The 12,942-nt window shown below is 38.4% G+C and overlaps 1 protein-coding gene across 1 annotated transcript in view; it reads right to left on the minus strand.

Moving 5' to 3' along the window:
• LOC107714403 (glutamate receptor ionotropic, kainate 2) overlaps positions 1-12,942 on the minus strand; it is an 85,614-nt gene that overhangs the window by 53,226 nt on the left and 19,446 nt on the right. The window contains exon 5 of the mRNA XM_016520239.1: positions 7,425-7,648. Within this exon, the coding sequence (XP_016375725.1) occupies positions 7,425-7,648 (224 nt within the window). The remainder of the gene's footprint in view (positions 1-7,424; positions 7,649-12,942) is intronic.

Genomic DNA, 12,942 nt, shown 5'->3' on the forward strand with positions numbered 1-12,942 from the left:
CTGTAAATGTATGGTTTTGCTAGTACTTGTGTATTTAAATGTCTGAAACCTAAAATAAGCATTATATGGTTGAAAACACAGAATATTTGTGATAATATGACAAGCACTCAGTGCGTCCGATCTGGCTCCGCGCCAGCCAAAGCGCGAAAGCGGATTTAAATTCAGCAGTTGATGACGTGACGCACTGAAAGTTCTAATCACACTGGTGTGATCGTACGCTTCAGGGACCAGCCAAGACTGATCACACCGGTGTGATCTTTCCTGTTTTATTCAAAATATTCACAAACATGCTTACTATATTATGAAATATCTGATATTCCAATTCTGAAATATGTGCAAGTAAATCTATTTGGTAGTTTAAACACTTTTATATCGACTGTGTTATTTGATCTATACCGGGTGATGGGCGCCGCCATGTTAGTTCGCGCTGAATCCGAGCTGTGGGATTTACAACACGCAAATGCATCCTCTCCTCCCGAAACAAGTTAAAGTAGGTCTCCGGTAAACTGGGAAAAGAGCAGAGTAAACTTTATAGTTACCTACACAATCTGTATATGATATCAATAAAAACATGTCGTCAGATTATATTTGTAAGGATCATTATGGTAACACTTTATTTCGATAGTCCACTTTAGACATTCTATTAACAGTAAGTAACTTTGCAACTACATGTCAACTAGCAGTTAGTAGAGTATTAGTAGACTGTCTGCTTAATATCTTCTAACACTTTCTTTGTCAACTTATTCTACTAACCCTAAACCTACCCTAACAGTCTACTCTGAGAGTTAGTAGACATGTAGTTGCAAATTAATGAGAATTAGTTGACATGTAGTTGACATGTAGTTACAAAGTTACTTATAGTTAATAGAATGTCTAAAGTGGACTATCGAAATAAAGTGTAACCATCATTATTGCCGTTTCCATAGACATCAGCGTGTATTTTGCAAACTGTAAATGTATGATTTTGCTAGTACTTATGTGTATTTAAATGTCTGAAACCTAAAATAAGCATTATATGGTTGAAAACACAGAATATTTGTGATAATATGACAAGCACTCAGTGCGTCCGATCTGGCTCCGCGCCAGCCAAAGCGCGAAAGCGGATTTAAATTCAGCAGTTGATGACGTGACGCACTGAAAGTTCTAATCACACCGGTGTGATCGTACGCTTCAGGGACCAGCCAAGACTGATCACACCGGTGTGAGCGTACGCGTTAAAGGGTTAAAGACATTTCCTTGTACTTTGCGTCTCCTTGTTTCCTTGTTCCCTTGCTTCAAGTGAAACGTGACAGAATACCGGACCAAATAAGATGACTACGGCTGAAGACAGGCTTTGGTGTCTGCGGCAGGATGGTCGGGAGTTGGAGAGGTATATAGAGGAGTTCCTAGAGCTCTCCAACCAGGTGAGCTGGTTCGACACCACGCTCGGTGTCTGTTTTCGGCTGGGGCTGGATGATGACGTAATCGGCTGCGATCTTCCCACGTACAGTTTTCCCCAGATCGAGTTGGTCAATCATGTCTTTTATTAAATGGAGTTAATCTCGAAGTAGAAAAGGTTCAGAGCGATCATCATCCAGTCCCTCCCGAAAACCACCAGGCCTCGCCAGCTCACCCCTCGCCAGGACCCTCCACATACCCGTCCAAATGTTCCGACCACCCATCTCCTCCCAGCACCGTCTCTGTCCTCAGCCCAGAAACGCCGGCCGCTCAGCAGACAAGCCCGTCGGCCGTTCCTGTATTAAGCCCGCTGGCCGCGGCATTCTCAAGCTCGCCGGCCATTTGTCCATGTTTCACTCAGTTTCGAATCGCGCTCACAGTAAGCTCTTGAGAAACAGTGTCTCTTCCGGAGCTCGGTACGATTCAACTTGTTTTTTTAGTCTCGAGCTAGACTGTTCGACATTCACATTACATGATTTCACAGATTTTTACGTAGAAAGGGCGACAGCGCACTAAAAGAAATGATAATTCAGCCCTCCGGCCGTTCATCAGTCAAGCCCGCCGGCCGCCCTATTCACCCGTAACCAGAAGGGGAGGATGAGGAGAAATGGATGGCTCACTGCCCTCTTCCTCGCCCGAGAGCACCCCTCATAGCTCGCTCCAGTGTCGGCTCCAGCCCCAGAGCTCGCTCCAATGTCGGCTCCAGCCCCAGAGCTCGCTCCAGTGTTGGCTCTATCCCCTGTCTAGAGTCGAGAGATGGCTCTAGCCCCAGACCAGCGTCAAGATAGGGCTGCAGTTCCCACTTCCAGCCCAGTGAGGGCTCCTGTTCCTGAGTTTAGCCCACGGAGGGCTCCTGTTCCTGAGTTTAGCTCAAGAAGGGCTCCCGTTCCTGAATTAGGCCCGGAGAGGGTCGCTGTCCCTATGTCTGGCCCACGGAGGGCCTCGGTGCCCGTAATTTTCCCCAATTATTTTTGGGGGGGGGGTTTATAGGGCTCCAGCCGTAAAGGCCGGGGCGGGGGCTGGGGCCACGGCCTCGGAGGCTGCTCAGCCATGGCCTGTCTGAACTGTCTGATCCGCCATGGCCTCCTGAACTGTCTAATCCGCCATGGCTTTCTGAGTCCCCTGATCCACCATAGCCTCCTGAGTTCCCTACTCTGCCATGGCCTCTTGAACTGTCTGATCCGCCATGGCCTCCTGGACTGCCTGCTCCGCCATGGCGCCCCGAACTGCCTGATCCGCCATGGGTCCCAGAACGGGTACCACTGCCCGGGAGGGGGGAGTTATGTCAGACTCTGTTCCGTGTTTTGTGTGGGTTTTGCTCCTCATGTGTTTCCATGCCCTTATTTGGTCCTTCCCGTTCCTGTCCTTTTGTTCATTTGTTCCAGGTGTTCCCCTTTTAGTTCATTTGATCCCAGGTGTGTCCCATTAGTTACTGTGTATTTAAGCCTTGTGTTTCCGTATCTCCAGCGTCCGGTATTTAATGTCTTCCTGAGTTCCTGAGTGTTATTCTGTGTTGTTGCATTAAAGACTGTTGGTTTTGAGCAACTCCCGCGTTTCCTCGTTCCCTTGCTCCAAGTGAAATGAGACACCCACTTTATATTAGGTGTCTTAAAATAATATGTACTGTAAATAATATGTAACATGCTACCGTGTACATATTGTGTTCATGTTGAATTGCAAAAGTTTTGCTGCTATTGAGGTGGGATATGGGTAAGGTTAGGGGCAGGATTGGTGGTCGGGTACATAGTAATTAACAACACTTAATATAAAGTAGGTCCTTTTTTCTTTAAGATGCATTACTCTGATATGGCTTTTTAACTTCTTTTTCAACAAATCTCACTTTCCATTCTTGTATGTAACACCTACTCCAATCAACGTTAAGCATTTGTTTCACTCAGCAGATTACAGAAGTAGAAATGGTTGCAAACATTAATCTATAAATAAATAGAAAAGACACCTGCAAGATCAAACAAACAAACAATATTGAATTAAGTTACTAGAGCTCACCTAATTCTTATTTCTTATTTTAAACATCAATATTTGTTAATAAACAATTTACTAATGTTTATGGTTATAACAAGAAAAAAAATGGCTTATTGTCTAACAATTGTCTAACAATTTTGCTTCTCAGGTCATTGCAACCTAAATATATATATTTTATTACTAGAAAATAAGAGAAAAATGCTCAAAAAAATTAATAAATAAATGAAAAAAAAACACAAAAAAAACACATATATATGTTTTTTTTCTTTTCTTTCTGTCGTTTCCAGTGCTTTCTTTCCATCCTCTTCCCTCCTAGACTTGGAGTTAATTATCTAGTCAGCCCCACACAGCAGTCTGTTAAATCATCCTAAGTGCAGCCCATTTAGAAGCATATTCCACCTGGAAATACACGTACCACATTCACGATCAGATAAACTAAAAAAAAAGACTTATTTGAAGCATTAGAATCAGAAGCAGCATTTGAGTATTGCTTCAGCTGAATGATTTACAGTATCAATGCAACGCTTGTTTTATGGCAAGAACCAGTGTCATAAGTAAATGTAACTCATTTCCAATTGAGACTTCCTCAGCTGTTTCATCACCTGCTTTCGCAGAAAAGAGAAGAAACTTTGTAAGTAGAGTAAAACAACAGGAACAAATACAACGGCTGATATGCATTACAGATTCTGAGAAGAGGGTAAATATTTAACTTTCATACTGTGCCCAGAAGGAAGGTTTCTAAATACTGCATGGTGAGAATAAGCCTTAGGAAACCCTCCACCAGTCCCCATTATGTCACCCTGTGATCTCTTTCTCTCTCGCTCTGACTTTCGCTCTCACACGCAGACATGTTTGCTGCATATACCGCGTTATAGTGCACATACAAAAGCACATGCACACAAAGAAATGTGTACAAAGAGACAAACACATAAACACAGTAATGCTATCTTGTGTTAGGTCTTGTCTGCTGTATATTTCTGTTTAAACATGCTGTTTAATTGTGTACTTGTTATTTGTGCTCTATTTGAAAATTGGAAAGGTGAACACTTACCCAGCATTAACATTAGTGCAGTTAAAAGGTGAGAGGTGCATATTCTGAACCAACTTAGATGACAGTTGTAGCTTGTTAGAAACTTGTGTGATCATATTGCCAGTAACATTTATAAAGCACAAGTGCATTAACCATAAAACTCTTAGGTTAGACCAGTTGAATGCGATCAACCCAAGAGTTTTAGGGTTAAAATAAGGCCTTTTCTTTGGATTTCTCCCCACCATGCCTCAAATGAAGACCAATGGAAAGCACCAAAGTGTTTAAAATAAATCTCAGTGATTTATTCAAAGAATGAACTACAGTACAAATTTAAAGGAACATTCTGGGTCTAAAATAAATAAACATAAGCTAAAGATGTCAATTAAAAAAAAAATTAATTATGGGATGGATGGTTGTAGTTTAATTTGCAATATTCAAAACACCAGCCCTGCTACCTCTCTTGAGACAGACTTTTTACATGTAATTCCTTCTCCTGACAAGGAACAATTTTCCCCTAGGGACCAAAAAATTCCTTTATGATTTTTTTTTTCTCTCTCTCTTTCTTTAGTATTTGACATTTATGTAAAGCCTTTAAAATCGTATTCTTCTCATGAACGGGTCATGCAATGAATTTGAGATTTTTAACTTTTATAAGTTTGCAAAATTTAAATAGGTTTTTAATGGATTTTGAAATTAAATGTAAGACTAGTAAGGTTGACATGAAAATTCACCAATTTTCTAAATGCATTTAGAACAATTAATATGTGCATATGTTTCATTTCTATTTTTTTTTTCCATATTTTTAATCAGAATGGCACAACTAAACCTTCCTTCTTATACAATTTTGTTGAAGAAGGCAACTGGCATTTGTACATCCTCCATATAGAGAGATGTACAGTATGCAGTTTTTTACTACTGGGTGCAAAAAAAAAAAAAGGCATCCTACATCTGTCAGTTTGGGAGCAATGAGGAAAAATATGAACTGACAGATGTCAATGTTGTGCTGTGAAATACTGAGCCCTATCAGGTATAAAAGAATCAATTTGAAAGCAATGAACATATATGAAAAGATCAATTTTTCTCTTTTAGAGTAGTTTCCTGTACACAGTTCTGCTAACTGCTGCTTGCAGCTATATTTTTGTTTGTCTTTACAAACTGAGTTACGAGTCGAAATTATTTTCTAATCAACATATTAGCTTACACTTAACCCAGAATTTCCCTTAATTAAGGGACAATTAGTCTGTAATGTCTACTTACTAAAAACAATGAAGTGTGATATCCATAAATTAAGTCATAAAAATGACTTTATTTTTTAACTAAATTGTACCTAATTTAAACAGTGAAGCTTTAGGATAAATGCTATTTACTACAGTATCTGGGGTTTAATTCTAAGTCTCTGAAACAAGAGCTCATCATACAAGCAGTTTTTCAGATGTTCACTGCTGCCCAAGGATTTCAAAGTTGTTAGTGTCTTCAACCAACTGTAAACTAATTTTGATTCTACCAATTTTGGAAAATGTGAATATACATTTTTGTAGCATTACATATCATAGAATCTCAAGTTTTCCAAAGGAAATATGAAGCAGGATGTGGAAAAACCCAATCAGAAAAGAAAAGTATACAGAATAGACACAGTAGGGACAGCGAGGGATGGGGGGAGGTTGCGTTTCACACCAGAAAATGCCTCAATCTCACTCTCACGCACACTTGAACACTCCCACAAACCTATTTTCTGTCTTTCACACACATACCATCTTGAAACTGTGCTTTTGCATCTTTACTTTTATGGTTTGTGCTATTGTGCATTATCTGATGAAAGGCTCATACTGTAGCTCCTCTGCGTCAAGACAGGAAGACCAAAGCAACCCTCAGAAAATGCCTCAATCTCACTCTCACGCACGCTTGAACACTCCCACAAACCTATTTTCTGTCTTTCACACACATACCGTCTTGAAACTGTGCTTTTGCATCTTTACTTTTATGGTTTGTGCTATTGTGCATTATCTGATGAAAGGCTCATACTGTAGCTCCTCTGCGTCAAGACAGGAAGACCAAAGCAACCCTTATAGCTCCTCTCTAGTGTGTTTGCTATGTGTGTGTGTGCTTCTTTATCCCCTTTTCTCTTTTAACTCTTAGTTATCTCCTGTTCACAGCTGCAGGTATTTCATATTTATATAAATGTCCCAGGAAACGACTGAGCTGAACCTCATGACGTTTCATCATGTAAATATTGTGAGAGTGGCATTCGGGATTCTTAAAGGAATAGTTAACCAAAGTCAGGGGTGTCCAAACCTGTTCCTGGAGATCTGTTGTCCTGCAGAGTTGAGCTCCAACCCTAATTAAACACACCTGAAGCAGTAAAACTCTGCAGAACGGTGGCCCTCCAGGAACAGGATTGGACAGTTAAGACATAATTAACTCATACTCATTTTGGTCCATGCCCATAGAAGATTAAAGATCCGGAGCAGTTTTTTTTTTTTTCCCCAACTAAAAGGAATGGAGGTTAGAGAGGATGTCAAGCTCCAAAATGACAAAAAAAAAGCAACATAAGAGCATCATAGTCCATACGACACTTGTTCTACTGTATATTATGCATTTATTCCTCATGCGAAACTATCATATGGCTTTTCTGAAGACTTGGAATATAATGCATGTGACATAAGGACATCGTTCATGATGATTTGAAATTTTGAAATTATTTTTTTAGTCATTTTGAATCTTGGCAGGCTAATTTGCTTTGAAGTATTGACTCTATTTGCTCCATGGGGAAAAGGTCATACAGATTTGGAACGATATGAGGGTGAGTAAATAATGTTAGAATTGTTATTTTTGGAAGAACCGTTCCTTTAAGGCCACTAAAGTTAAATCTAAGAGTGAACTGTTTCTGTTAGCATAAAATGTTAATGAGATGAGCTTATAATGTGGGGTATGTATATACATACATATATATATATATAATTGGCTGGTATGTTACCTGGCTATGACAAACAGCACACAACTGACACCCAAGTAAGCGAGCAGAATATACATCCAGATGTCGGGGGACAGGGGGTTGAGAAAGGAGAACACCCCCGGGTTGGTGCCGTTGGGTTTGCGGTACAGTATACTTATCCCCAGCGTCATGAAGGGTTTGGAAAAGTCGATGACCTTCTCCCGCACGTACGTGATGGCCAGGGGTGCCACTGCAAGATCAGCTTTCTGCCAACAAATAACGCACAGGGAAAAGAGCGATAGACTGTAAATCAGGGCGAGCAGAAGCATTTAGCGGAAATCAAATTAAGAAAACAGGGCTTTTACACATCACACACTCTGCCCCACAGCGTTTAAGAGGAAATTTAAAGCCCTCTCGTGGACTCGCGCTCTCTCTCTTGATTTACCTGCTACTGTTTCAGCACTTACTAAAACCTTTCGTGATTTACTGGGTCTAAGGGGCCGGAGGAGCGCTGAACCGAATCCACTCTCTCAGCTACCCAACTAGACTAAAAAATGAAAATAGCAGTTATGAAAAAGGGAAAATGAAGGGGGTTAAAAGTTTTACACAGGTCTGACGCTGTTGGTTCTCTGTCAGAAGCAGAAATAGCCTGTGTTTCTTAGAATACGTTTTCAGGGCCAGTTTTACCTTCATTTTTAGTCCACGTCTAAAAATTGTGTAACAAATAAAAGTTGCATTCTTTGGTCATTTTTGTTAATGTAAAAGAAAATATCTTAAAATGCACACCGGTTTCCAAAAGTCATGAGAAAATTGAGTGAAGTTGACAGAATTGGACTCATTTGTGCATTCCGCTTGTTTCATTAATGACCATCCAACCTGATCTCTTAAGAAAACATAATTATTTTACATTTTGACAAATTAGTGGTGAACTCATTCAATTTTTTTTGTACGGAAATGTCACTATTTTACTTTTTGATGAATTAGTGGTTAATTTGTTTGATTTCCTTTGTATAAAAATTACATTTTACATTTTGACTAATTGGTGATTGCGTACAATTTTACGTAACTATTTTATGCTTTGGAAAAATTAGTGGTGAATTTGTGTGATTTCATTGGTACAAAAACGTCACTATTTTATGTTTTGACAAATTGGTGGTGATTCTGTATGGTATCATCCGTACGAAAATGTCACTATTTTACATTATGAAGAATTTGTGGTGAATTTGTACAAATTCATTCGTACTAAACACATTTTAGAAAAAAAGACAAGAAGGTCCACCTCCAAACCTCACTGTCACTGGAATAGACAGACTGTTTGAAATATGAGCAAATGAAACCAATTCATGTTAATGTACAATAGCTATGAGAGTGTGTAGGATCATTTCCTTGCCAATATCTATTCATTTTCTTATTACATCTAAGTTTGTGGGGTAAAGGATCACAAATAATGCTCATTACAGAAGCAGATTACTTGCTGGAAAGAAAAAGTAATGTGCATTTTTAAAATCCAATGTGTTTATTATTAATACTACTGAAAACCTCTCACTTTCCCATTTGGGCCTATACTGTGTATACACTTCAAACAAGCAACATCATACACCACAAACTAGATCACTCCCATTGTAATCATAAAAAGTTGTCTATATTTAAAGTCACTTCATACAAACTATGTTGGGGGGACAAATTGAGACACTACAAATTGGGGGGAAAGAAAAAAAAATGCAAGCCAAGCATTTTAAGGCATAATAGGCACACTCCCAATGCAAATAATATTGCAAACGGTAGGCACTATAATTATGCTGATAATTTTAGCCTAAACAAATTGCAGTCTATGTAGAGCATTCCAGATCAGTCACTTAAAGGCAGGGTATGTGATTTTTCAAAAACACTTTAGAAAACTGATTCGGGCCGAATAGCAAAACAAACTTGTAGCCAATCAGCAATAAGGGGCGTGTCTACTCGTGATCCATCTCCATTGGCTGCTGCCTTGGAAGGCAGATAATGACGCTCTAGGCAACCGCCTCGTTTGCCCTGCCTACACGAATGCTACTCAACATGCCCTCAAATATATATATATATATATTTTTTTTTTTTTTTTTTTTTGGGGATTACTAACTTGACATGCTTGTTCTTCATAAGGTAAACAACATTCTGTTAAAATGTAGCCCTGATATTGACTGTGTGGCTTGCGTGATGTCGTCATCACTGTGACAACCGCAGCTGCAATAATCAAAACCATGTCTTCTTAGCATATCAGTGAGGAGTGTGACTGTATATACCATGTGAGGGCTGAAATGTGTCAACTGGTAGAGATTCTGCTGTACTGTTTATACCACTGTATATACTCAGCAAGGGAAAAAACAACAACTGCAAGCAGAAAACTACTGCATATAGTCTGTTCTGCTCCCAGTGCAGGCAGCTTAATTGTTTATAATGGGGGAAATTGAGATGTGATGCTTTACTCATGTCCATTGTAAACATGCCATAACAAGTTGTTTACAGATGGCAAGCAACTATGCAGCTTTTCACATGTGTATTTCACAGGTGTTTTTGGGTCAGTAAGATTCTTGGTGACACTTTAAGGGCCAAATTCTCACAATTAACTAGTTGCTCATTAGCATGTATGTTACTAGCATATTAGCTGTTTATTAATAATTATAAAGCACATATTAATGCCTTATTCTGAATGATTTACATAAATGTCAAAATTCTGAAAATCATAATTAATAGTTAGTTAATAGAGAGAATTGCTCCCTAATCTAAAGTGTGACCAGATTTTTTTTTCTTGCACTCATCAAGGATGCATTTGTTTGATCAAAAATACAATAAAATAAGTACTATTCTAAAATATTATTAAAACTTAATAACTTTCCGTTTTACTGTATTTTTAATAATCTATTCCTGTTAAGCTGCATTTTCAGGAGCCATTAAGGCCCATTCACACAAAAGATGATAATGATAATGATATAGTTTTAAAAATCATTCTAAATTGAAAAGAATAGCAGAATCCACACAATAAACTATAACGATAATGACACAGAGGAACGGTATATTTTTTCAGCTAATAAAACATTGACAGACAATAAAAATTTATCCTGTTTTAAAGAGCTTGAACATTCAAATCAGCAGATGACAAAACTGCAGTGTGTGCTTATAATAAACAGAACGGTATTGTGCATTAGTGTGGACGCTAATATAGTTAATATAGTTATCTATATAGTTATCGATCTTTACATAAACAGGCCATTACTCCAGTCTTTAGTATCGTGTGATCCTTCTGAAATCATTCCAATATGCTGATTTGGTGTGTATTATTATTAATGCAAAAAAAACTAACAAAAAAAACGTTTGCTGCTTAATATTTTGGTGGAAACTTTTTGAACAGTAACGTACAGTATGCAATGTATAACACTTTCAAATGTGGCTTATACAATCAAGCTTATAACTTGAGAATTTTGCTTTAAACTCAACTGTGAAGTTATCATTCATTCATTCATTCATTCATATTATGAATAATTGTGTGCCTCTCAAACTCCTGGTCTACACTTTACAAATTATTTTAAATACTGCATAATAGTTTTGAGCCCTTAAACTTATTTTAAAGGCATATGACTTAAGATTTAAATGACACATTTTGAAGCCTAGTACTGAGGATTTATCGTTTGACTCAGGGCCAGATTTACCTCTTTTCGTGACATAGGCAAAAAAATTTTTAGGCATCCCTTCCCTATTAATATAATAGGCCTAATATTACCACGCAAGCAAACAAAAATATTTCTTAATCAGTGGAAACGGTTACAGTGTTTTCTATCGCAATAAGCGCTTGCGTTGAATGTAGTTCTTAATTTGTTTGAGAACTGAGAAAGACCATTCCATTAATAGGCGCGGCGACGTGGCCACATAACCACTTCGGAAGTGCATTATTTCTCTAATAATTTAAAGGCCTGGCGTCGCAACCACACACCAAGACTGTTCAGATGATTTGTTTCAAGACATTTATGTGCTATACAAATAAACTTGCCTTGCCTTGCCTATTGTTTGTTATATTTATTTGCTCAATGTCTTCAGGGGTTTTGGTTCTTTTACTGTTGTAGATATCCCATAGTATAACAGAAAATATTATATATCTCTTCATTGTGTTTGGGCCCCCTGGACGAGCGAGCATAGGCACGTGCCTAGAATGCCTATGCGTAAATGCAACCCTGGTTTGACTACAGTATGATGAATCTGAGATCATACCCGGTACAATTTCAACATGATAAAGAAACATCCGTTCTGACACGGTAAGGTCGTTATTCCTCCTTCAGAACTGATGGAGGGTCTGCTGTCGAAACGCTGACACCAGCTAAGACGGCTGTGCCCCTAAAACTGACATTTAGTTCAATTTCACTACTTTTACTACTGTTAGAATTGGTATAATTTCATTCAAAATAAAGGCTTCCGTCTAGAATTATTGAATTGTCTATAATTATTCCCAGAGGGGGCAAATTAATGCCAGAAGTGAGCAGATGTTGTCTCGCTACCTTCCTTTTTTTTTTTTTCTAAAGTCCTTTGACAAGATATTTTTATCTCTAGCACATCAATGTACTGGCAAACTGCAAACTCCAGAATGCTCTGAAAGCTTGTCAAGGCCAATTACAGTCTGTCCTGCTCTCGTCTTGTATGTGTGCCGGGGAATGTTACGACAACACACACACACACACACCCTCCGCTTTCACACCAGAGGATCCGACCATGACCAATTGAGGAGCAGTGACTAAGAGATATGTCTGATGTATCAGTTGGAGCAATGGATACTATTGAATATTGGGTGTACTGCACTCTTCTCAGCAATGTGTTTATTCCTATATTAGTCTTTGCGGAATCTAATGAGGGTGTCGAAGGGCAGTGTTTGTGAAAGTGCGTGTGCTTAATAAGCTCTATGGGGGGAAACTAATGCCAGATTTTTCACTTTGTGTCCTCTCGGCAGTATGTGCTCGTGTTTTATTTTATCGCATTTCGTACCATCTGCTATGCGCGCACACATGCACTGTTAATCTTATTTTCATATCGGTTTCCTCTTTACGCTGAAAGCATCTCCTTTCATTGTATAATCTTGACAAGTCCCTTCTGCAGTATGGTGGGAATGTGTCAGGATTCTGCACCATCCTGAATTGAATTAGGGACGCCTTATAAATTACACTACAATTTCTTAAAAATGTAATTCAATTTGAATTGAGGCAGCAAACAGGAGGCAAAATTCAAATTTCAGTTCAAAGAAGTAGAATTAAGATGGAAGGATATTCAAAGAAATGTATACAACTGCAGTGTAGTTTTTAATAATAATATCATTTCATGTTATTTGTAGTATGAATACACACAACATATGGGAAAGAGATGAGTTTGAATTTGTACAAAATTGGGGGGTGTTTTTTTTTATTTTTTATCTTAAATAAATTAATGCTTTCATTGAGCAAGGACATGTCAATGTTCTGCTGATCAAAAGTGACATGAAAGAGTTTTATAATTTTACAGAAGAGTTTAAATAAATGCTGTGCTTCAAACTTTATATTCAGCAAAA

The sequence above is a fragment of the Sinocyclocheilus rhinocerous genome, unplaced genomic scaffold (assembly GCF_001515625.1).
Source record: "Sinocyclocheilus rhinocerous isolate Xijiao unplaced genomic scaffold, SAMN03320098_v1.1 scaffold839, whole genome shotgun sequence".
Classification (NCBI taxonomy): domain Eukaryota; kingdom Metazoa; phylum Chordata; class Actinopteri; order Cypriniformes; family Cyprinidae; genus Sinocyclocheilus; species Sinocyclocheilus rhinocerous.